This window comes from Polypterus senegalus, chromosome 17, assembly GCF_016835505.1.
Source record: "Polypterus senegalus isolate Bchr_013 chromosome 17, ASM1683550v1, whole genome shotgun sequence".
Classification (NCBI taxonomy): domain Eukaryota; kingdom Metazoa; phylum Chordata; class Cladistia; order Polypteriformes; family Polypteridae; genus Polypterus; species Polypterus senegalus.
In genome coordinates, this window is record NC_053170.1 from 17,252,810 (window position 1) to 17,280,562 (window position 27,753).

The following is a 27,753-nucleotide window of genomic DNA, read 5'->3' on the forward strand; positions in this document are numbered from 1 at the left end:
CTTTGTGAATCATAACTTTAGCAGCTTAGATTCCACTAGAATTGTGTTCATTTGTAATACAAAAATGCCCCAGGCATTAAAAGGACGAATTAGTAAACATCTAAAGAGATGCGGCTACAGCATTAACTAATGTCCAGGTTTCTCCCTGGGTTGTCATTGTTCTTACTTTGAGACAATGGCAGGAGTCAGAAGAGGACAGGACTGCAATTGTTGGGTTTTTGGAAATGAAACTTTTCAAACTCCTTTACTCAAACTCCTCTTTATGTGCTTCAGTTGCTTTAGATATGTCACACATATACAATAGATATGTAGGACACATATCTAATAATAATAATATGTATTAGATATTAGATATGTAGGACACACTTTAAGGGAGTGATGCTCCAGTCTGCTGCGCCTGTGCCTCACACTCACAGCTCTCTTTAACATGCACAGCATTTAGTTCAAAGACATCAAGTCTTTACAGATCTTAACATCAACAATCCTCAATTAAAGACCGCCAGCAGCACAATATGTTGTCAGAAAGACCTTCCTCAGCTTCATAACCTTCAATATATTTCCATGCATACATTTGATCTAGTAATGATGAAGATATTGATAGTTTTCCAAACAATTCCATAGTGTGCACCTCTGAATGATCCCAGTATCTCAGGCTAGCAATCAAGTTTAGTTGTTCATAACACACACACACACACACTTCAATGCACACAAAGCTTGGTATGATTCAGGTGGAAACTGCATATTACACACATCTCTTCTAAAATTGCAAATAATTAAAATCTGGCAAGGACAGATTCCCAACTGCAAGCAATGTCTTCATGCACCTGCCTTGTTCAGTTATTATTTTTTGCAAAGTTTCCATGCTAAAACTGTTTAGAGGGAAAATGATTTGCTTATTTGTCAGGTAATAATGGGCACACAGTTATACCCTGACAAAATTATCTGGAGTAATAAGTTTTTTCTGTCCTCCCTGGCCATCGGACCTTACTTTATGCTTTGTTAATTAGTATTGCCTAATTTTATTTTTGTAGTTTTTTTCTTTCTTCATCTTGTAAAGCACTTTGAGCTACATCATTTGTATTAAAACGTGCTATAGAAATAAATGTTGTTGTTGATGTGATCTCCTATATTACACTCCTCGTACCCGGCTCAACTGAAGGAGGCCTAACTCACCCTCCGTAACACAATGGAAGATCAATATTTTATATTATTTAAAACTTCAACAAATAAAATGTTCCTTGGAAGCTTCCTCTGAATTTACCAGGAATTCATTAACGCTGTCCCAAATAGCCTGCCAGGGTTGCCCTCACTTTGTTTTCTTTTGATGTGTTTTTATATTTCAAGAGCTGCAGCAGCATAGCATGATGGACTTTTGGCCTACAGTGTAAGGCTCTGTCAGTTGGGTAGGAGTGAGGTGATGATTTTGTTTTAAAATAGTTGAGCTGAACTATTTGTACGTTTCAATAAATTGTGTTTTGCTTGCTGTGGTGCCATTTTAAGATTAATAAAATGTAATTAAAATTAGTTTTAACAACCACTAATATACAGTATATGGCAAATCATGCTTCAACATTATCAGAACTCAACAGAGTAGAAAAGATGATACTTTCTGGTACTAAGACTCTCATCACAGTAAGATGAAAACATTACTTTTATTCTGATGCCTACCACAAATCATAACATGGAGAGTACAGTGGAATGAAGTGAAGTGAACGGGAGATCCCCTGCCTGGTCAGAAGGCCATGACAATGAGGGTAGTGCAAAATGAGAGGGTCATACAAACTAGAAATGTAGCCCGATTAGCTAAAGGAATGTTTGTGTAGCTCAGGTAGACATGTCTCTTCTCTGCCAAGCAATGACGTCACTGCACCAAAATGACTCCCTAGCTCTATGACGTCCCTCTGCTAAATCTATAACTGTGATAAAAAGCAATTATAGTCATGAAACACCCATAACACCCCCACCTGCAAGCAATCCTAACACCTTATGATGATTGGCCCAGAATTTGATCTGAAAATCAAACAAGCTAAGGAAATGTTTCCATAGTCCATAAACTCATGATCTCTCTCTCTGTGTCTTTGGTATTATAAAGTAGAAACAGAAACATTATGGCACTGCTCCATGCAAACGTTCACTGCTTAACTGAACTCATAACTCTGATGAGTGGGTTCATCCAATGATGCTAAATTACAGTTCCTTTGATTGTGTACCCAAGATAAGGAGTTGGGGGCTCTGCTGACCACAGAATAACACATTCAGTTTGTCTTCATGCAATGGCTTCGCTCCATCACAAGGTGAAGATACAAAGTTTCTCCAAAAATAATAGTGAGTGGGTAGGATTCACCTTGGACATTGCATTTAAGATGAAAAGGCCGGGATATTCAAGGGATGGCCAGGATACTTCATGGAACGATTTTTACAAATGTCCAGCCCTTTGCTTGTAGATAATGTCAGGACAGACATAGCAGTGTGGTGCAGGACAAGCCTTTGGCAGACTGATAGTGTAGTCCCCGGTGTCTCTTGTGGGCACTCTCATGATATTTGGTTGAAAAGGGTCAGCGATAAGCACACTGCAGAAATATGTAGGACGGTCCATGTGTATGATCAAATACTCCAATTTGGAAGCATCAGAATGTTTTGCATAAAGATAGTTATTTGGATAGACTAAATTCATATACAGTATATATGGAGATATGTATGTATACAAAGTACAGAATACATGTTTTTGTTAATTTAGAATTATTTCAAAACGCTCTTTTCTTACACTGAGGATAGAGAATGATGAGTACAATCCTTATTTTCAAAGCAGGGTAGCTAGGAGAAGGTGGTGAAACTGCATATATCCCAGTTGGATGGTGGAACAGCCACAACGCTCTTGTGTTTAAAATCCCAGTTGTGACTGAGGAGTGATGTTTGAGATGCTCCGAGACCTCTTCATCACCAATCGCACTTCCACATCTGGCAAACTGTCCTGTTTCATTTCAGCACAGCCTTCATCGGCCACTGCCAAATGAAGATCAAAGCGCAGTGACACGGACTTCTTCTTCAGGTGGGGGTTTCCCTTGAAGAAAGAGCATTCCCACTCCCTGATAGCCTCATCAATCTTCTCTGTTCTGAAAGGCGAGGAAAGTTACACTGTAGTTAATCCTTTGCACAGCAAATAATTAGGTGACATGGGCACTTTATCAGCATGCTTGCCATTTTCAGTTTACAGTCTGGTTTAATTTAGTTTTTACAGTAGCAAGGAAAAAACAAGATCTTCGACTGTGCTACTCAATTGTCTTAAGACCTTGACTCTTGTCTGCTTCTAACTCATTTTTTTTTGATATTCTTCAAATGTCAGTAGAAACGATTGTATACTGTTAGCGTATGTAATTCATATTGATTTAGTCAATGTCCATTAAACCTGAACTGCAGTATCACACACACTGATGTCACAACTGGAACTGGACTGATCTGTAAACGTGATAAAAGATGCATTGGATAGACAGCAGTACAGCATTAGAGAAACGCATTTTAAGGATCACACCATGAACAGCTAAAGCAGCTGACTGATACTGAAACAATTACACAGCACACTTGTATATTATAAATTATGCATTGCTGCATGATGTATTATTTCCCAGCACTCTGTGTTGCTTGATACTTTATGTACTATGAGTGGAATTTACTATGTTAGTGAGAGAGAAAGCATAAGCAACAATTTCAACATATTAACTACATACAGAAAATAAAGTGTGAAGCTTTAAAAGATTTAAAGGGTTTTTTAAAGAGCTTTAAAGAGGCTTCTCTTCTGGTGTCCCCTGATTAAATAAATTGATATTGGATTCTTCTTTCTTTTTTGTATTGGAACACGTTCAGTTGATCTAATGACTACAGTTTTTGCCTTGACAATTGAAAGTTTGGAAGATATTAATGAAGTAGTATTTTTGAGGGAAGGAGCCAGTTACTTTGCTTTGAAGATTATATTCTTTTTTGTTGGGGTGTTTGTTTGTAATAACTGAAATCTGTTGTAATCTACCCCACCCTTTATTACCGCCCTGTGGCTCTGGGTTGTCGCCAGACAGAGGAAATCATTTGCCAAGGCTAGGCGAAGCAACTATACTAGTGCCCCAGGCAGTTCTCAGGAAAAAATCATTAAAATTTAGCTAACTCTGCAACATTTAAAAGAAGCAAGGTGGACTGAGTTTTCAAAAACAGGCTAATCAACTAAGTATTTACGTAAGAAAAAAATCTAAATCTGTGTAAGAAAAGGAGACAATTGGAAAATACAATAAACTTCTACCGTTTAAGGATTTACCAGTTCACAGACATTATTTGAAGTGGAACAATTTAAGAGGCTGTTCTATCAAAAGCATGTTTGTTTGCTTCTCGTAAATCAATACTTACTGGCAGGGCTTGGTTCCACCCTTGAAAGAGTAAGTGCAGTATGGGACAATCTTTACAAAATGCCATACCACTTTCAAACCCTTTTAATCCAATTTTGGGCCATGGAAGGCACTGTCTATCCAGGCATCAGCATTAACAACTGCACTGCCATTTTGTACAACTTGAATAAAATTTAGTGATATTGAAACCAGTGATTGTATTTCAAGAAATGACACTGGACTACATTTGGCAGGTTTCATTCATGCTTATATTTAGGATGGCAAGGTCTGATGGTCTTACATTCTGTTATGGCATGTATAGTTGACTGAAAATGTATATAGGAAATTGATAACAGTGTACATTCCTAACTGTGAGATTGAGGACAATTGCTGGCTATGTTAAAACAACCTTTTGCTGGTGGTAAGCTAACAGTGACAATAGTGGTTGACATTCTGGTCAAAAAAGGTAAAGTGAGACCTGCAAATCTGGGCATTATGATTGAGGGGTATTTACATCATGAGGCTATGCCAGCTTTGGCATGGATGACTGAAAATATTATCAGTGAGTAAACTGCCTTGACTCAAAGATGAGATTATGCAATATGTGGCATATTCATGTTTACTATAATTTAGTAAAATCTCTCTCTCTCTCTCTCTCTCTCTCTCTCTCTATATATATATATATATATATATATATATATATATATATATATATACTGCTCAAAGAATTAAAGGAACACTTTTAATCAGAGTATAGCATAAAGTCAATGAAACTTATGGGATATTAATCTGGTCAGTTAAGTAGCAGAGGGGTTGTTAATCAGTTTCAGCTGCTGTGGTGTTAATGAAATTAACAACAGATGCACTAGAGGGGCAACAATGAGATGACCCCCAAAACAGGAATGGTTTAACAGGTGGAGGCCACTGACATTTTTCCCTCCTCATCTTTTATGACTGTTTCTTCACTAGTTTTGCATTTGGCTACAGTCAGTGTCACTACTGGTAGCATGAGGCGATACCTGGACCCTACAGAGGTTGCACAGGTAGTCCAACTTCTCCAGGATGGCACATCAATACGTGTCATTGCCAGAAGGTTTGCTGTGTCTCCCTGCACAGTCTCAAGGGCATGGAGGAGATTCTAGAGACAAGCAGTTACTCTAGGAGAGCTGGAGAGGGCCATAGAAGGTCCATAACCCATCAGCAGGACCAGTATCTGCTCCTTTGGGCAAGGAGGAACAGGATGAGCACTGCCAGAGCCCTACAAAATGACCTCCAGCAGGCCACTGGTGTGAATGTCTCTGACCAAACAAACAGAAAGACTTCATGAGGGTGACCCAAGGGCCCCATGTCCTCTAATGGGCCCTGAGCTCACTGCCCAGCAGCATGCAGCTCGATTGGCATTCGCCATAGAATACCAGAATTGGCAGATGCACCACTGGTGCCCTGTGCTTTTACAGATGAGAGCAGGTTCACCCTGAGCACGTGACAGAAGTGAAAGGGTCTGGAGAAGCCATGGAGAACATTATGCTGCCTGTAACATCATTCAGCATGAGCAGTTTGGTGGTGGGTTAATGATTGTCTGGGGAGGCATATCCATGGAGGGTCACACAGACCGCTACAGGCTTGACAAAGGCACCTTGGCTGCCATTAAGTATCAGGATGAAATCCTTGGACCCATTGTCAGACCCTATGCTGGTACAGTGGCTCCTGGTGCACGACAATTCCTTGCCTCATGTGGTGAGAGTATGCAGGCAGTTCCTGGAGGATGAAGGAATTGATACCATTGACTGGCCACCACACTTTCCTGACCTAAATCCAATAGAACACCTCTGGGACATTATGTTTTGGTCCATCCAATGCCACCAGGTTGCACCTCAGACTGTCCAGGAGCTCAGTGATGCCCTGGTCCAGATCTGGGAGGAGATCCCCACAACACCATCTGTCATCTCATTAGAAGCATGCACCGATGTTGTCAGGCATGTATACAAGAACACAGGGGCCATACAAAGTGCTGCGTACAATTTTGAGTTGCTGCAATTAAATTTTGGCAAAATGGACTAGCCTGCCACATAATTTTTTCACTCTGATTTTTGGGGCATCTTTGAATTCAGGGCTCTGTAGGTTGATCATTTTCATTTCCATCAAGCGATGTGGCATCCTTTCGTTCCTAACACATTACCCAGTCTATATCAGTATAGATATCCAGGAGGATTTCTTTTTCCCATTGAGATCTGATGTGTTTTCAAAGTGTTCCTTTAATTTTTTGAGCAGTTTATATATATATATATATATATATATATATATATATATATATATATATATATATATATATATATATATATATATATATATATATATATGTGTATATATACACAACACCCCATAATGACAACGTGAAAAAAGTTTACTTGAGATTTTTGCAAATTTATTAAAAATAAAAAAATTGAGAAAGCACATGTACACAAGTATTCACAGCCTTTGCCATGAAGCTCCAAATTGAGCTCAAGTGCATCCTGTTTCCCCTGATCATCCTTGAGATGTTTCTGCAGCTTAATTGGAGTCCACCTGTGGTAAATTCAGTTGATTGGACATGATTTGGAAAGGCACACACCTGTCTATAGAAGGTCCCACAGTTGACAGTTCATGTCAGAGCACAAACCAAGCATGAAGTCAAAGGAATTGTCTGTAGACCTCCGAGACAGGATTGTCTCGAGGCACAAATCTGGGGAAGGTTACAGAAATATTTCTGCTGCTTTGAAGGTCCCAATGAGCACAGTGGCCTCCATCATCCGTAAGTGGAGGAAGTTCGAAACCACCAGGACTCTTCCTAGAGCTGGCCGGCCATCTAAACTGAGCGATCGGGGGAGAAGGGCCTTAGTCAGGGAGGTGACCAAGATCCCGATGGTCACTCTGTCAGAGGTCCTCTGTGGAGAGAGGAGAACCTTCCAGAAGGACAACCATCTCTGCAGCAATCCACCAATTAGGCCTGTATGGTACAGTGGCCAGACAGAAGCCACTCCTTAGTAAAAGACACATGACAGCCCGCCTGGAGTTTGCCAAAAGGCACCTGAAGGAATCTCAGACCATGAGAAACAAAATTCTCTGGTCTGATGAGACAAAGATTGAACTCTTTGGTGTGAATGGCAGGTGTCATGTTTGGAGGAAACCAGGCACCGCTCATCACCAGGCCAATGCCATCCCTACAGTGAAGCATGGTGGTGGCAGCATCATGCTGTGGGGATGTTTTTCAGCAGCAGGAACTGGGAGACTAGTCAGGATAAAGGGAAAGATGACTGCAGCAATGTACAGAGACATCCTGGATGAAGACCTGCTCCAGAGCGCTCTTGACCTCAGACTGGGGCGACGGTTCATCTTTCAGCAGAACAATGACCCTAAGCCAAGATATCAAAGCTTCAGGACATATCTGTGAATGTCCTTGAGTGGCCCAGCCAGAGCCCAGACTTGAATCCAATTGAAAATTTCTAGAGAGATCTTAAAATGGCTGTGCACCGACGCTTCCCATCCAACCTGATGGAGCTTGAGAAGTGCTGCAAAGAGGAATGGGCGAAACTGGCCAAGGATAGGTGTGCCAAGCTTGTGGCATCATATTCAAAAAGACTTGAGGCTGTAATTGCTGCCAAAGGTGAATCGACAAAGTATTGCGCAAAGGCTGTGAATACTTATGTACACGTGATTTCTCAGTTTTTTTATTTTTAATAAATTTGCAAAAACCTCAAGTAAACTTTTTTCATGTTGTCATTATGGGGTGTTGTGTGTAGAATTCTGAGGAAAAAAATTAATTTAATCCATTTTGGAATAAGGCTGTAACATAACAAAATGTGGAAAAAGTGATGTGCTGTGAATACTTTCCGGATGCACTGTATATATTTATACATAGATATGTATATATATATATATATATATATATAGAGAGAGAGAGAGAGAGAGAGAGATATTTATATATATATATGCCACTACCATTTTATGCATGTACCTAAATGCCATTTACAAAAGGAGAATAGCCTATGCACAAACTGGCAGCTCTCATGATAATGGCTTCCTCTATGTGACAAGGATACTCAGACAGGCCAGAGTGGACCTTCTGGTGAGAAAATGTTATGTCTGTTCGGACTGGCATGACAAACATATGCTCCTCCCTTTGAGTTATGTCTCTTAATACTTGTGATCAGAATGACATTCTGAACAAGAGCCCATGAGGCAGACTAATCCTGCAGGACATGGCAAGGCAGCAGGTGAACATGCATTCCTGCCAGAGCTTTTGGGGGACTGTGCCAAGAGCACTGTATTAACATGTCCTCATTTGCGTAGGTTTGGATGGCTTTGTTTCATTTTCTCTGCATTAAACATTTTTGTACACGATAGGACAGGAGTGACTTTGACTACAGGGTGCCCCAGAAGGTAAAAATTGAATGAAAATAATCATAAATCTTCAACTCAAAGGAATAGAGCAATTATTGTACTTAAAAAGCCCCTGCTGGCTTTACTTTCAGTGGAATTTTTGGACACATTTTCATGTTCACATTGATTAATTTATTTCTTTAGAAAGAACCAAACCATAGTAGTTTGAGTGCTTTGCTCTCCCTCCCTGACACGGGTAGCTTTTTGAGCCTTCACAATAAAGATACAGAATTAGGGTCTCCAGTGTAATTCAACTTGCAAAGCCACCAGTTCTAATTAACTCTCCTTTGTATGGACCAAACATTTTGACCCTTGACACTTACTCTTACAGCTTGTCCTTTTAGCAGAGGCCGACTTCATAGAGTCAATCCTACCTTCCTCTCTACTGCGATATGAATGCTTTATAAAAACACACAACAGTTAAGTTCCACAGCCCCTTTTCTTCCAGCCCCATCAATCAGTGGCCCACCCATGCCATCTCTGAATGTGTCTCACTTACTCCACAGTGCCATGGGCCTCCGCGCTCTCCCGCACCACATTTCCTTGCAAGATTTCTTGGCTAGCCACGGTCTCAATCTTCTTGGCCAGAGTTTTTTCACACTCGCTTCCTAAAAAGCAACAAATACCATGTTCATTGATACTGGAATCAGCCAAGTCTGTTGTAGCCAGCTTTAACATTTTGTGGCCATAAAGGGAAAATGACTCACCACCAGGTAATACCAGACTTCTGTGTCTCATCAGAACTTTGCCTTTCTTACTTCCTTTTCGACAAGAAGCAGTCAGCTCTGAATTCGACTCTGTGGGGTCTGATGTGACTTGGGGTTTTGGTGAGCTTAATCTGTGAATTCTGTTTAAAAGGACAGAGCCAACGACACATTAAGACAGAGCTGCAATAGAAGCTTGTAGAAGCAAGGGTTTAACCATCCTCATTTAGTAAAATATTATTTTATTCAATAAATGTCAGAAGCCCAAAATTTCAAATTAAGATTTTATGGGACACACATAGAAGGCAATGACTGACTGTACACATCTTAGAGAGAACACCCCAAAGAACTGCATTATGAGAGACACAAATCACTGAGCAATCCTGGGAAATGTTAGGCAAAGAATGTGTTGAGCAATACATGGATATCATGGAGAGAAATACCCCTTTAACTCAGACTGGCACTACGACAGAGTAAAGAACAACCATTAGATCAAGGTGCTGCATTACAGATGTCTACTCAACAGATAAAACAGTCACGTAGTGATAGGGTGGTATACACCCAGTCTACTACTATAAGAGAGACAAGAGGCGCTATATGATAATTATAAACATGTAACATTGTACCATTGCTTTAGGCACTACTCATTAAAATATTTCTTTGTCTCCTTTCATATTTATACAACTTGCAGATTTTGATGTACTGTACTGATGTTCCAGAAGAAAAGGCTAATCTTACAGTATATCTCTCAGCTGCAACTTCAGTTAAAAGTAGGCCCACAGGTGACAGAGCTCATAAACAATGTTCTTTGTGTCTGCCAGCATTCTTTGTCATGGCACATGTTAGACATGCTAACTTGAAGTGCCTTACAGCTTATGTGCTCTTGGCAGAGTGTCGGCAGCAGTCCAGGGACTGGAGTATTTACTAGCACCTTGCCCAACACAGCAAAATCAATGCTGAAAATTCTCCCCCTTGGAAGTAAAAAGAAAATTAAAAAAAAAAAAGTTTACAGGCAAAGAGATGGTCATTCAGTGCCAGAAGCCACCAAAAAGATCATCACAGACGTCTGACCTGAAAGTGGGTATTATATACTACAGTAGTCCTTTGACTTTAATCCTGGATCCTCATGAAGGACTGGAATCCTGTTATCATGAGTATAAAAGCTCCTGGAGACCCCAAAGGATTCAGGTAGAAGTCAAGCAACATCTAGGACCAGTAAATGCAAATGGTTCAAAGACATTTATACACCCCGCATATACTGTTCAACTTTTCCATCCTATTCACCCTACCACTTCTCTCCATACTCTGATTACAATGGTCCCTTGAAAGCACACAAACACACCCCAATTCTCCATGGTCATGTTGTCTTTGAAGCAGAACATGACTACAAAAAGTGTCTCTTGCTCATTACTTGATAAAAGCGTGCATTTAGAATCACAGTCCAGGGCTTTAGATCTGCACCAAGCATAACAAGGTTGCAGGGTTGTATCCCGCTACTGGATTACTGTCTCAGATACCAAAATAATTTATTTCCAAGTTATAATGTGCCATATACTTAAACTGCTATAAACCTAATGTTGCCATTAAAAAGTGGTATATTAAAAATTGGACAGTGTTTATTTATATTTGCTTGAAACAGGCTAGACCGTCTCACACGACTTTCGGGTAGAGCTCAATTTACGTAAGGCAAAAGACTGACAGCTGTTTCTAATAACAAAGCAATTTGTGTGTTTAAGCAAATCATTTGTTGGCGGTGACCAACCTTTACAAGTTCTCAGAACAGGAATCTCTATGAATTCATGTTTTCAATTCTGGAGAAGAACATGAGCTAGAGATGAGAGGTAATCTCTAGTTTCACTTAATAAGGAGATTAAAGGAGCTGGCAAAAATTCATAAAGAATATTGTGATGTATTGACTGCAAGGCTTTTGGAGGACAAATATTACAAGCAATGAAAAGTGAGATGTCTGGTGTTACAAAAGGTCCTTATTTATCAGCAGAAGGCCCGTGGCAGTGTCTGAAATGTCTAATGAAAACAACACACTTGGTGTGATAGTTGAAGCAGGATTAGTTACAGAAGCATTTTCTGGAGGTATTGGGTTACGAATAAATATAATTCACACATTTCAATCACACAAATGCACACCAAAAGAATGACATAATCTGTGGAAAGTGAGTTTTTAGAGAGTCAAAATGCCAAGGAAATGCAGAATGGGAAAATTGCAAATGATTCAGATGAAAATAATATAGATATCTTGATAAAAGGTACAGAATAAATATATTCCAAAAGCAAAGAAAACTGCAAAAGTAATTACCTAAATGGGTGAACCATACCATTAACATATGAAAATAAATATGTTTTAGCAGGACACAAATGGAATTGTGCAATATCTGATGACCAAAAACCACAGCGTTTTATTATTCATTCCAACAGTAATAACAATTAGACCACCAGACTAAGAGATTTGTAAGTTTCATTATGTATGGGTTCTGTATCATGGGCTGAAAGAATCAAATAACACGAGTCCAAGGCCCTTTGACTTCTTCTTTATGGAAGATGTCTGGACTCTTCAGTCTTACCTCTTCTCCTCTTGCTCCAGCAGGCTACGATAGGTGGCAATCTCCTGTTCTAGACGCACCTTCGTGTTAAGCAAATTCTCGTGTTTTTGCCGTTGGCATTCAATCCCCTCCCTTGTCTCTAACAACTCCATCTCAAGGCCCTGGATGACAGCAGACAGGTCATGGAGCCGGGCCCTGAATTGTTCTTCACTGGCTTGGAGAGATCCCACCAGGCTCTTTTCCTGATAGGAAAACGAATACCACAAAATAGTGACTTTAATTTCAGCCCAATTAGTCATGAAAAGAAAATCCTAAGTATTAAATTTTATTTGATATGATATGTGGTTGTGTTCAACTATGTCCAAAACAGCAAAAGCATGTATTTTTTATAATCTTAGGCTAAGCTGACGCTCTATAAACTCTGTGGTGAGGGGTGTTGTCTTACCAATGCATGTAGGGATTCGATCTCCACTTGCAAGCTCTGCCACTGTCGCCGTACCTCCTTCAGTTCAGCTCTCGCGGCCTTCAGAGCCTCATTGTCTTTGCTCAGTGATGCACAGGGTTCTGCTTCAAGCAACTGTGTGAAAAATGAGACAGGCTGATTAACATCAAACCATTAGATATTGGGGGAAGTTAAGTTTGTGATGGTGCTTTTTTAAATCAATGCTACCCATGCATTTAGCATACCTGATTCATACTATATATATATAATATACTGTATATATATATATATATATCAGTCTATACAGTAAAGAATTTTAACAACAAAGTGTACTGTATAAACTTGACCCTGATTAAGCAATAGCCCTTCTATGAATACCTGACAGTGGTTAATTACAAAGTGAACATTTCAATGCTTGGCTCTGGTTTTTCATCCAGAATCACCATCTTTGACAATGTTATACCAGCTGATTATACATCTCTCCTTTGTGAATCTGACCAAGAATAATTTCTCAGTAGACCTTGTATATTTCTAAATAGTAAATAGTAAATAGTGTCACCAAGAGATATGAATGCTGTAAATCACATGCAGCCATGAACGGAGGAAGTAGAAGTTGGAGCTGGGCCTTGATGGACACTCTAAACATGCTCAGTTACAGAGGATGGCACTGAAACCTAAGACTGAATAAGAAATTATGTTTGTGTGTTTCAAAAATGCACAGGCAGCAAATGTTTATGCAGGGCTTCTGTAGGATGAGTAAGAATCATCTGATTTAGAATAAATGAACCATTTACGGAAGACAGGAACACTCCACTGGTTTCTGGTTGACATTGTTATATAACTGTGGTCATTCTTACTTAGCATCTGTGTGTGCTTTTAATCCATTTTGGTGAGGTTTCATGTATCAAGAGAAAGCATGTCAGACTCTGCCTAACTGCTTTTACAGTAATTACTTCTTGATGTAAATTTATCCAAAAGATCACAGCTCATGTATCTACTGCCAATTACTCAACAGCCTCCTGTTTAGTACACAGTACAAATTTAACAAAGAAATATAACACTGTCCAGTTCGTCAAGCATGTTGGATAAGCTAATAGCTTTATAAAATATAGTTTCATAAATCCCCTCCTGACCTTTATTTAAAGTCATTAGGAGCTTAATTTCAGCTATGTGACTTGTTAGTTTGCTCCAAGTTCCTATAACGTTTTATGTTAAGAAGTGCTTCATGTTTATGGTGTTGCATGCACTTCACTTTAACTTCCAACTGTCTATTTCAGAGTTTAGATGTAGACATTCAGCTGTATCAGTTTAATGAATGCTCCCAAACCAAAATGCAGGTCACAGTGAAAAGTTCTGCAGATGACAATTAATCTCTTAATTCATTTTAAGCAGTTACATTTTTCATTACATGGTTGCAAGGAATTGGAGCGTGTTCAAAAACCCACTCTTACCAGTCAGTTCAACCTTCCCTCACACAAAATGTGAAGCCACAAAAACCATACAGAGAAATGTGCAGTAAATATGCCACATTATTTCAGACAGTATACGCCAATCGCTGTTGTTTCACTGAAAATGAAGGCAATATTCTTAAACAATAGAACTAAATCCCAGTTAACAGATAATGACCTTCTTCATTTGGCTGCTCCAGTTAGAAGTTGCCACAGCGGATCATCTTTTTCCATAAGTTAACAAATAATGACCAATGGCATGAAAAGAAAATGAAGAGCAGGTATAGTACAGAAAATCCAGTAAAACTGAATATTACTTAGTGTTACGCTTTTTCCATGACATAACTAGCATTATTGTTCATATTTAACTGTACGTCATCTTTCTTTCATCGTAAAACTGCTGCAAATCATAAGTAACATCAGTAAACAGGTACAAGTACCTTCAATTATTCTTTTGATGCTCAAACCTTGACATTGTGCCTCTAGCATTGGCAGAAATTTGGCACTGCAGGAAAGCTTATTCATATCATTTGTTATTTCACATCATATATTGAATCGTTTTAGCATTACATCATATATTCTACTTTTATGTTTAATAATGTCTTATAATATAATGTTTTATAATATAATTATCAGCCTGCCTGAAGAAGAGGCCTCAGTTGCTTGGAAAGCTTGCACATTGTAGTTGGGTCAGTTAACCAATAGAACGTGTCATTTTGCTTGATGTCTCATTGCATCCCTAATGACTAACACGGTACAACACCCTACTACTACTACTACTACTACTACTCTCTTATAATGTGAAAAACTCCCCTTTTCACATATGTGTGAAGAGTCAGCAGTCTATCCATCCACTTTAATGCCTGTTTTTGTAATTAAGGAGCAGGGGGATCCACAGTCAAATCCATCAAGAATGAGTGCAGGGGTGGACATTTACTTAAAATATTCCAATGCAGAGTTTCTAACCAGCAGAGCAGCATGTCTTTGGCTTGTTGATGGCAACAAAGATCAGCAGTGGGCATATAAATACGGGTAAAACATGAAATCACCTCAAGGCAGAACTGAATCGGGACACAAAAGTGGCAACACTATCCAATTGTTAATTTTTATTATAAATCCATGTTGTACATAGTATTTAGAGTTTGCCTATAAGTCAGACTGTGCTAAACTGGACAAGAAAATCAGCAGGGACCATAGACAACAAAATTTAGAATCACAATTGCTTTGAAAATATATAGTTCCACCCAAGAAGTAAAAGTTACCTACCTCAAAGGAAAATGTTGTCTATGCCTAATAAAGCAGGTAAAGCAAATGTGTATTAGAGCCTAAATATTCTTCGGAACAATAGTTAGTGTCATATAAATCCACCTCTGCCGGAAGTGTGTGCATAATACATTAGTATGTTTACATCAAGTCTGGGTGGAAATTATTTGATTAACTTGTACAAAAATACCAACCCTTAACTCCTTCTAAAAAATGAATTGACTTTGTATATTTTATGTAGCCACATCAGGAAGATGCTAGGTCCCCGTGTTTTACTTTCACTGTCTCAAATTCTCTGTTGATATACTAATGGCCTTTGATTATGAAACCTGTGCAGAATATATGACAATAATGATAAAACTTACTGTACACATAGTGTAGCTATGAATATGTGGTAAACGCCTGAAAGCTACACACCCACATATAAGGCTCTAAAACACCTATAAGGCAGGAGGCCAGGATTAGTATGCCATGCCTTAATGATATTTTACTCATGACATTGACAGCCCAGCCCACTCCACACACATATGCAAACAAATATAGGCCAGTACAGCACATCTAATATTACACTTGCAACCCCAGCCAGGCAGCAAAACCAAAAATCAGACTGTCTGGTGCAGTTATTGAATTCTACACTGGCACAGTCTAAACCAAAACACCCAGGCCCATTGTGGCCTGCAGCCAAGGTTAATACAGTGACTGAAAGAGAGAGAACCCTGTTGGGCAAGAGAGTACAGAGTCTGCCCAAGTCAGAGAATAAAAATAATAAGAATAGTTTTGGGTGTGCCAGGTAAAGTATGGTGTAGACGTTACCTGGGTAATGTCTGAGCTTTGAGATGCTGCTCCATGGCAACTGCTGCTGGTAGTAATAAGGCTCTCGTAGTGCATCCTGATCTCGTCAAGGAGCTGAGAAAGTTCCATTCCGCTGCCATCATCCTTCTGCAGCACTACGACATCAGGCAGAGGGGGAGCTGAGTGCTGCAGAGCCTGGACTGTCTGCAGCAAGTCGAGAGAGAGAGAGAGGGAGGCGGGGGGGGGGGATTTGGGTGAGAGAGAGAGTTGAATGGACACGCTGCATACACTTAAGCAGACTGACTGAGGAGACAGACTGAAGAGAGAGAATCTAGGATAAAACGATTGGGTCAGGGGGAAAACATGAAAGAGCTGTGAATACATTTTTAAATCTAATTTGCATGTGCCTATTTATTTTCTATTTTAGTGTACTTTTCATTTTGAAATATATATTTATGTCCAAGGTATGACTGATTACACTTACATACAGTGTGTTGATTTTATTGTACCTATAAGTATGAACACCACACATCTTGCATCATCAATTAACTCTACAGAAGCATTCCACACAAAGTGACTCAGATTATGGCTACTGGACTGAGCTCTGATATCTTCCACTAAGCTGCAGAGTTTGCAATAGGTTGCTGAAATCCTAGCCCCATTTGCAGTAGAGTTAACCCAAGTTCCTTTAGCACAAAGTACTTGAGTGCAGCTTTCTCAATAAAGGCCAATAAAATTATATTCATACAAACATCAGAGCAGAGACTACATCCTAGGAAACTGGCTGAAATAAGTGGGCAGGCCTGTGGGCAAGGCAGTTAGTGACCATGCACAGACTTGGTAAGCATAGTTTCAATACTGAGACTGTAGAAGGAGAGACAAAGATATGCTTTATCTTGACATATGCCATATACACATAGTTTAGAGGTAAACTCTTTTCCAGGTTCATCAGTAAAATTCCTAAATTCTTCTAAGTCAAACCCAGAGCACTGCTATAATAGAACTGTAACTTGAAATCTCACAGTCTGAAAATGCTAGGGACATACAAAGTCAATATTTTATAGTACCAGAAACTACTTTTACTTCATATTTATTTCTATTCAATTATTAATCCATTGGCAGCAGGGGTACATACCTAGAACTCTCACTCAGAATCTGTTAGTGGTTTTCAGTTTTGATTTGTACATTACAAGTATTGACAGAGTTTATCCCGTTTTTTCACTCTGCCTGCTTTTGACCACAGTCCTGCCAAGTGTTATATACCTTTAGATATCACTAAATATTCACATCAGATATTCTGAGTGGCTGTTAATTTTATAGCCAGATCAGTTTGTTACACTTATTATTACAATACAGACATGCAACTCAATTAAACAACAAAATGAACTAATTTCTTTTCAATCAACAAAATTATTTAGCTGCAGATTGGCTGCATTGTTTATTCTTCAGATATAATCTCTATATATCTCGTCTTACACAGTACAAACAAATATTCTCCAGTATTCCAGATGTGAACTCAAGCATACCAGCTTTTCACTTGCACTCCATGCATCATGGGCACTATATAACCCAACAACCTATTACTCTTTTCAGTCAGTACTGTACGCTGTCTGTTTGAGGACCGAGTTAACTCCAGTAAAACTTCTGAAACTCTTTTATAAGTTATAACGTCTGGCTCTTTTCCCCCATTGTATAATTACATAAATATTTATCTTAGGTAAATGTAAAGTTTTACATTGATATACATTAAGTTAGAATTTCACTGTCCTGTCTACATGTGCCAATAATGACCCTATAAATGTACTCTGCAAACTCTATATTCTTTGCAGGTTAGATTTTGCTGCTTAAACATATTCCTTTTCACATATCCTTTTTTGTTAAAGTTTTCTCTAGACCTCAGTACCACTGATTACCTTTGTTTTATGTGGAAACAAATATTTGTGACTAAATATTTTGAAAAATCATCCTGACACCATATCTACTGTATTCTGTACTCCAGTACTTTCAAAGCTTTGATAATAATGCAATTTAAAATAACATTGAATTCACATGATATAGAAAGAGATGTGAAGATTAAATTCATGATATACCGTTTAGACAAAGTGGAGATGACAAATCACTATTTCAGAAAAGAAGCTCCAGCTATAAATAATGCAGCATGCTGACTTGAACTCATATTGTAATACATATACAACTGCTTCACATGTTTTGTGAACCTTTTCTTGACTATAGTCTAAAAAACAGGTCCTGGGCTATTATTCTCAAAGAGGTAATTGTGTTGCTTTGACCCTCTTGGTATCACAGTTAGTGCTACGGCCTACTACTCTTCTCTTTTGTTCTTCTAGTACCTCTTTGTGAATCTGCTTCACATCTTGTATTTCTGTTCTTTTTGTAGCCACTTCCCTTTCCAGTACTTTGTTCTGTTGTTCCAGATGCTTCTTCATCTTACGCAGGGCAGAGATACGGTCCTGTAACTGTTGATTCCGGGACATCTCAACGGCATACCTACAGTTAGAGATTGGCAGTATGACAAATGAGGAACACAAAATGTATATACATACTTATGAGGGTAGATTATGCTATGAGTGCAGGAACATAGTTGCCCCAACAAATGTCAATAAGAATTTCATAACTGTCTAATATCAGTTTGACATTACAAAGTTAAACATTTTGCACTGTAAGGAACGTAATAAAATGCAATAAACTCTAACAAGGTGAGAACGTTTTTCAGACACTATAAATTACTACTGAAAAGAAGAAAGTGTGAGAATATCTTCATATTGTAAATGATTCTATTTAAATATGATTTAGATATGGTAAGGAATCAGAAATGCCAAAAACATCAAAATGTATCTGTTGTGGGGCTCTGTTTGCAACATATTTAATGATTAGAAACAAAGTTCAAGTGAGATTCACTACCCACAAGGGAATAGCAGCACAATCAAGAGTGGGTGCAGACACGGATGTGTTCATGTGTAGCTAAGTGTAAATAAATAAATACATGTAATTATGTGTTTGAATATACAGGTAAACACCGTTGATTTAAATTCACTTATTTTCCCCATATTTTCACCCTTTCCATCATATTCGTATAGTTATATAAGATTTTATAACTTTCATGAATTTATAATTTTCCTGTGTACAGTTTGTGAGCTTTAATTTCACTACCTCTTAGTTTTCGGTCATGCTTGATGAGCATGTAGTACTTTTGCCTTTTAGGATATCATTTCTACTTTAACCTCAGCTGAAAAGGGGAACAAATTGCAATATATCACAAAAATGAATAGCAATACTTGCCACATTGCCAAACATTTATAGAATCACAGCATTACCATATTGTGAATTAAGTACTCAATAGTATCATATAATTGAGCCCCAAGCAAAGCACACCCCCATATAAAGTATAATCTTTTTTTCTTTAAATAAACTATTTTCTTTTCATAGAACATTTCTACATCCGAGATTTATTAGATATACATACGTAAATGAGTCATTGACCCTAAGCAAGGCTGCTTCCAGCTTTGTAGTGAGTTTTAATTGCTTTTTGCTTTGCAAAAAGGATAAGACTATTGAATCAATACTTCTTAGATCAGCACCTCCTACCTCATACTCCTGTACTGTATATAGATATACAGTACAGAACCATATTTGTCCTGTTTTGCAGATTGTCAATGACTTGCTGAATAAATTTTGCTTCCCACTCCATCAGTGCCATCAGTTCTCAGCACATTTTATATTTGTACTTCTGATTTAAATTTTATGAAGAAGCATAAAAAGAAATTCTAATACTGGCCTAGTATGTGCTTTCTCTCCTCATTCTGCTACCCATTAAATGGCAGTTAATCTAATTTAATCTCTTATCAATGACATTTAAATCTTTCTTTTTAGTTGTCAATCATGTCAAATAATTTATTTTATGCCCATGCATTTTCATTTGATCACTGCACCTACTGTGAGTTTATGTAAGTTTAGAAGTCTGTTATGGCCTCAGTTAATTAACCCTTACCAATAATATCCCATACACTGGTATCATTGCTACAAGATGACTATGATATTTTCCTTTTTTTTTTGTTCTTAATAATCTTTTTCATTAAATAATAATTTGAGTAGTTAAGACATTTAAGTTGTTTTTAATCCTTTGTGGGGAAAAAATAACTATGTACTATTTCACATGGAAGGTGAACAGAAAGTATTCTTAAATCAGTGCAACTCCAAAACTGACAAGTATACGTATAGGGAGCTGACAGCAGATTTTGGAGAGTGAAACCCGTACTGACTCAACAAAAAGGCTACTTAGCAGAAGCACTAATGACTATTGCATTTGGACAATTGTAATTATCTTTAAATATCTAAGCAGGGGTGTATGTTTCTATCAATATGGCTTTGTTTCAAAATAGGTAAATTAAGTATTGATTAAGAGTGAGGTTATGAGTGCTCCACTTTACTGCTGAATGTAACACATCTGTCATCTGTGTTTACCTTGTTTGGCTAATTATGCTCCATATTCCTTTCCTGCTTTTTTCATGACGTTCGGCCTATTGAAGAATGGGAACTGTGCCTATCATGCACCATCACTATACTCATTCCTATCTGCGGTATTTTAGCTTAACTTCTGGTCTCCATCTCCAGTATGTTGTACCTTTTTAACCCTTTAGCATTCCATCCTAACATTTACATCTGGATATGCTTCTCCAGTCTAGATGAATTATCACCTACACCCATCTTTTTCAACAATACAGTCGACTCTTGACATAAGACTGGCCTGACATGCAAACAACTTGATTTACGACCAAAATTTTTGTTTCGATTCACGACCAACATCTTGCATTACGACCCGAATGTGATTGTAAACAAACAGCCAAGAGCGTTCGTAAGCATCAGTCGGAGCCCAGATACATGTGTTTGTGGAGGTAATTTCAGTCAGTGCAGTGATTTATCTATATATATAATTCATTAAGACCATGGCAAGCAGGACGCATAATTGCTAAGGAAGGAAGAGAAGGTAACGAAGGTAAAGAAAGCGATTGTTAAGGGATGTTAGCTAGCGGGCTGGCGCGGCACATGATGATGTCATCAGGCTGAGTCAGCACCAGCTTGCTTCGGAGTGTACTGTATATTTATCTTTTTCTCCCCACAGTAAAACTTTGCACATTCACCTGATCCTTTTCCTTGTCCTACTTGATTTGCCAAGTCGCACATACTTATGCCACAAAACCTCCACACACACCTTACACATATTTTTTTGTAGTCCTCGCTTGTTACACGTCAGAGACAGGAAATCATTTTATAAATATTTCATTCTTGAAACCACAGTCAGTTATCCACCAGTCTGAAATCATCAACATACAAGTGCTCTTAGGACAGTTCATCATGTACCTTTCTGATCACCACCTCCTTCATAATAAAGACATCCTTAGTGAAGCTTCACTTCATCTTCGAACATTCATTATCCCCACTTGCCATCACCACCATCATTGTTTCTTTTGTATATATTAATATCATGGAAAACACTTTTCTGATGATCTCACATATGACTGTAACATTAAATACATGGCAAAGAAAACACATTAAAGATGACTTAAAAATGTATATTAGCATTGCAACCATGATTAAGATAACTGAGAATAGAATTACTGCTAACATAACATTTAAGTAGGATGATATCTCAGGTTATAATCTCACAGCCAGTAAACACATCACCTCAGCATAAAATCAATTGAATGGAATTGTTCATTTTCTGAGAGTACTGACTTCATGCTTTTTATAACAAAAAGGTCAGCATTATTAAGGAATTCAGACATCACTTGCTCTGGAAGAAGATGCTGTTGCATCAGGTCACATACTGTTTTCCTTTTTTGAGAATTTTTAAAAAAGTAGTCCAATTATAATTATGGAGCATGTCAAAAAAGTGAAACTTGAACTTGACACTATCAATTGGACTACCTTTGATTTCCTTAAAGTTTAACTTACTACAGCTTTTAACACCTTCCCAGATCTACAAATACATAATATAGTTTCTTTGCCTCTGTTAGATGTGTCTCCTAAATTTGAACCATAATGAAGACCCCATTTATTTTTTGCTTCTAAGACATAAACAGAAATGTAGTCCACAAACAAAATAACTTGTTTTTGCTTTTTTTCAGTTCTTTTAAAGAACACTTTAGTTTAAAAGGATTTACTTGCTTTTACTGGAAAATGAAAATTTACTGTGAGTTCCTTAATAAATAGGAAACACTAAAGAAATAATAAATAAATACAGTAACTGAACAACCAAGCCATCACTTCATATTTTATTTTTCTCTTCGGTCATATTGTACTGTAAAAGCATTTCAGGGAGATGAATCTCTTAAAAGTCTCAGTTATTAAATAAATAGGGACAGGAAGTGTGGTATGAATCCCACTTTTTAACTAAAATACCAAATTATAGCTACAAAAACCTATTATGTCTGTAAAATCTCAAATGCATTAGTCTGTTTTCATCATTCAAATTTCTACAGTGCAACTGTAAAAATTATGCATATCCAGTCAAATGTATCCTTATTAATGGACAAATAATCACAGCAAATAACATTATGATGTAATCAAGGATCAATCTAAGAACAAGTGTTGGGAAATAACGTTTAGTTGACCTTTATCAACTCATTTACCATATACACGTAGAAAAACATGCCACACTGTAGTTCTGGGAAAGAAATTAGGTGGAATAAATAGCACCCTGGAGTTCTCTTCATATTTGCACAAGTGTTTGTGTCAATATGGCCCCACGACATACTGTAATTCTCTACCACATTAAATATATTATACCTATACCTCTGATTCCCTCACTTCTACCTGTAACCTCCACATGAGTCTTCATCCCATGATGATTCAAGTACTTGTAAAGAAAGCATCCTTGTGTCTTTTTAATGTAACGCACCTGGCCTTGAAATGCATCGCCTCCATTTGCGCCTCATCACACTTCAAACACAGGACTGTGTACTCTCGCCTTGCTCTGTGAACCTTTAAGTGAGAAGACAATCAAAAATTAGAAATTTCAAAGGCTATTTGCTCCAGATAAGGGCTTGCCTCAATGCTTCAGGAGGATGAGAACAAATGTTGAGATGTTTGAGAGTACTAACAGGATGAGTTAATCAGGCCGGTCTGTCAGATTAATAACACTCGGCCTTTGGTTTTGAGTGATGCACTATGAAGTCATGTTGACAAAATGAGCCTAGTAAGTATAGCACCCCCACAAGACAAGCAATGTTCTTACTTTTCTTTCCTTTTAGTTTTGTGGTTTTGGCGTTTATGCTTCAAACGATTTTGTGAGTACCAAGCATAAAAAAGCACTAAATAAAGTTCAGAAATTCTTACAAATTAAATTTTGGTTTGGTGCTCACCCTGTAAGATGACAATAAAATGTGATCATTGCACTGTCACGTGTACAAGGTCAATTTAGAGATGACACAGGGCAGGGTATTCAGGTGACACTGGAAATTTGCTGTTTATCACCTCCTTTGGGCCTGCTTCTGACTTCAAGTAACATCATCCCATCTTATCTCCTGGGTGTTTGGCTCCAAAGTAACATCAATATGGAATCAGAATGGAACAGCAAGTGATGAAGGCACAGTAAGGTGACCGAAGCCCTTGTTCATCAATTTCTTGTTTTTGTTCCATCACAATTTACTTACTGCATTTAAAAAGGAAGTTCAGGGTGGACTCCCCATACTTTTTATGCCTATTACACCACATTCCAGATTTCAGATTCTCTCTTTAACTTCAAGTAGTGCACTAACATTTTTTGATATCATTTCATTGAGTCTAAGACAGCTTTGGACATACACTAGGTGTGAAGAAGAAATTACATTATCAGGGATACTTTTCTGTGGAAAAGCCCAAGAGAGATGATGCCTGTTGGGAGGTCTTTTCCTTTCAGATCTACAGACACTTCAAATGGATTCTTGTACTAATGCGAATAAATCCATAATAATGTGTAATATCAGGGGTTCATTATCAGAAGTACGACCTCCTCTGAACTTACTTCAGTCCTCATTTCATCCATTTGTCCTTCTGCCCTGGACCAGTCCTGGTGCTTCTGGTATGTGGCCTTCTCCAACCATTCAAAAATCTGCCTCTCCAGCCTCTCATTGTTCTCTTGTAGGTCATGGATTTTCTGAAGGAAATCTGCCAACCTCAGATTTAGATTCCTCATGGTTTCCTGAGAATTAGATGGCTGGGGCTCATTTGTGGTGCTGACTGCTTTTCTCATTCTGGCACTGCTAGGGAAGAAAAAATATCAATAAAGTTTAGGTAGCTGACCCACTCTATACTCTACTTTGCACCAACTGATTCCTCAGATTCCAATATTAAACTCCAAGGGCAAGTTTAGAATTTGGAGGTGCTGTTTTTGGCTCCTAGGTAGCCAGCACTGTCCAAACATTCTTTTGATAATATACCCTCTGCTATTTTGGAAGAGACACCACTAAAAAACGGATATCCTCTGGTTTCTATATTTACGGAGGGTACAATGAACCTCTTACATACAACTTCACTCCTCTAGCTGTTCAAAACAGCTCACCTGAGATGAAAGGATGCTTTTTTTTCAAAGAATAAACCCTTGGCTTTGCTTTTTTGATTAATAAGTACTGTATGTGTCCCTTGGAACAATCTGGCAACATATCCATCTTGTTGCCATGCCTGATCGATCTGACATCTATAGGATTTTTTTTCGGTCTACATTTGTTGCTACAGGTTCAGCTTTTGAACTGTAATTTAATAATTTTATATGTCAAGTCTTAATTGAGGGAGGATTTATTAATGCATTTCTGGTAGTCAGAATATGAGTACATATTATCAAATCTTGCCAAGACCAAAATTAAATTTGAAAATTAAAAATTACCTCAAGAAAAAAACAAGAGTGATTTAAAGAAAAAAAATGTCAAAGGTCAAAACATATAGCAGGCCAAATTAAAGAAAAACAAAAATAAACATACAGTACATCATTGCTACAAGTATGATTAAGTAGAAGAGGTCTCAGAATGCAACATTTAAGTTAAATGCGAATTGGAGACGACAGTTTTAAAGAACTTTTGTCAAAAAATTATGAGAGGACAACCCATTGTTTGAAGCTTGTCCACAGATGCGACAAAGAGCAGGGTCAGTCATATAGAGAAGAGGAGATCTTGACAAAAGCTGTGTGACAGAATGTAGCCTGATGCAGTCCATACTCAGCAGATGAAGCGTATCAAACTTTTCAGAGAATCAATGAACTCTTACAGTAAATGTTACAATTTGTAAATCAATCTTGACCCTCTGTTAAAAAAAACAAAACAAGAAGAAGAAAAGGCCACTCACATGCCAGTATTACCTGCTGCAAGTAAAAACTACAAAACCACAGACAGGCCCTTGAGAAAAAAATAAAAAGAATGCAAAATCTTGGTTTGCTTCTTGTTATCCCATGAAGCACATCTGTAGGCCATGCTCACTCTTTTTCCCTGTGCCACATCACTATTATTTGCCAACCCCAGCTATTGCCTACGTGGCAAGTTTCTTTTTAAAACACTTACTATGAGAAGAAATTTGTGCCAGTTAACAATTCCACCACTTACTAGTTGCTCGATTTTGATATTCTCTCTGTAGTTTAGCATGCATTTGCACACACTGTTCTTATCACAATATTATTAACAGGGGTGGAGGAATGTGACGGATGGAGGGGGGCATAGAAAAAGACAGCCAATCCCAGTGACTGCAAGTCTCCCTCTCTGAACTTCAGCATAAATTACAAAACAGAATCAAGATAGCCAACTGCCCAGCCCAACACTCACAGCATATACAAGAAGAATGGGCGTGTATCTGTAAACTACTGTACATATTGCACTTTAGATACATAAAGACTTCACTGATATTCTTTGTTAAGTTCCTGCACTATAAAGTATACTGTAATGACCCGAGGGGTGTGAGAGTCAGAGGAATTGAATTAGCCACTTTACACCAAATACTTGTGAATGGCCCAAAAAAAGGGACCTTAGGCTTCTTCAGTGGCAACCACAGCCATACCATTTAGGTATAGTGTTGCTCCACATGCTCCCAACTGCTTTGATCCTTTGCCTGGTCATACATGCTGCGCCAGCTCCACCTTACTCCACGTGGTCAGAAGCAACCTGTATGTCACACCATCCCCTGGCTCTGTGAGCCAACCTAAGGTCAGGGTCCACATCTGAAGCTTGCTGACAAGCTCACATCAGAACTGATAGACTCTGGCAGCCAAAAGATGTGCCCGAAGTGCTCTCTAAGTGCTGTACCTGTCCTCATCCTACCCCTCGGTCCAAAATGCCCCCCACCCCCCCCTTTAACACCGCTCACATTCCAGAGCGGTTTATGATTAATGACGCTCAGACCTTAGCTTGTCTCGGGGTAAGTAAATTGACACCAAAGTTGACCCACGATTTCCTATACTGTCCCACAGCAACATGATAATGCATTAATTAAGCTACTAAGAAAATACAGATATGGCAATCAAAAAGAAGATTGAGGTGTGACTGCTAATGAACCAGATCCATACAAAGCATTGCTAAAATCACTTCACCAGTTCTGTTTAGCTATGTAGTGGTTGATCAATGTCACTACTAGCTGTATCATTGCTAATACGGTGATACTGCGTTCAATCTTCTGTCCAATCTTCTTATCTGTCAAGGTCCCTGCCAAAAGTTAACACAAGTAACACTAATTTTACAGGTCACTATGAGTGATTTTCAAGAAACAACAAAAGACATTTTGTTTTTCAGATACTTACAGTGTAAAGGCTGCAAACAGCAAGGCTTGCCTTTTAGTTTCGCTAAATCTTTACAGAAAAGGTCCCAAGTCTTACACCTGGGTTCCACTAGCGTGGGCTGAGAGCAGTGGTTCTCGGGAATGCTGCCTATCAGGTTTAATAAACCGATCGCATGTCCAATCCACCTGCAGGCCATTATGCTTGACTAACTGCTCTTGGTAAACAGGACAGGGATAACTGCAGCTGTAATATACCTGAGCAGTGGCACATGGATCTTACAACACACTAATTCGACTCTAGGCCCAAACAGTGACAGGGCTGTCCAGGCTACATTGGCACATCAGTGTGCAGACAGCACTAATTTTAGCAAGTGACTAATGAGAGAAATGCAGAAAATAAGGTTCCTGTTCTCACCTCGAGCAGATTGTCAAATTGGAGAAGTGGCAGTCCATCATTTACAGGCTATATGTCACCAGTAAGCAGTAGCTGCCAGGCTGCAGTTCTGTGGAACTCTAGGAAGCAGAAAGTTCCCATCAGGCATAGCATACATTGCATCATTCTTTCCATGCTGTCTGTCACTTGAGGATTGTTCCCCTGCAAAGCCATCCCTGAGTGAGTATTTCCTCTCCCAGCTTTTTTGCTACCACAATTCAAGATACTGTCTCATCTCTCAGAGACACAGGAGAGCAACCTCTTGTTATTGTGAAATCAGCCACAAAGGATCTGAGTGACTTTGACAAGGCCAAATTGTGATGGCTAGAAAACGGGTTGACAGCATCTCCACTGCCAGGTCTTGTGGGGTGTTCCGATATGCAATGGTTAGAACCTAGCAAAAGTGGTCCAATGATGAAACAGCATCATGGTCGCGGACATCCAGGTCTCGTTTATATGTGTGGGAAATGAAGGCTAACCTGTCTGGTTCAATCCTACAGAGCAGCTACTGTAGCAGAAAATACTGAAGAACTTCATGCTGCCATGAAAGAAAGGTGTCAGAACATACAGTGCATAGC

At 38.5% G+C, this 27,753-nt stretch overlaps 1 protein-coding gene across 1 annotated transcript; it reads right to left on the reverse strand.

The window, feature by feature from the left end:
- Window positions 1-1,632: 1,632 nt before the first annotated feature.
- krt222 (keratin 222) lies at window positions 1,633-27,236 on the reverse strand. Its single transcript, XM_039740293.1, has 10 exons — window positions 27,158-27,236; window positions 24,014-24,248; window positions 22,910-22,992; window positions 18,342-18,498; window positions 16,015-16,197; window positions 12,494-12,625; window positions 12,070-12,290; window positions 9,494-9,633; window positions 9,286-9,394; window positions 1,633-3,113 (listed from the first exon to the last, which is right to left on the reverse strand). Exons 1-10 carry the CDS (start codon window positions 27,196-27,198, stop codon window positions 2,882-2,884), a joined length of 1,533 nt encoding a protein of 510 aa, XP_039596227.1. The 5' UTR covers window positions 27,199-27,236; the 3' UTR covers window positions 1,633-2,881.
- Between the last annotated feature and the right edge of the window lie 517 nt (window positions 27,237-27,753).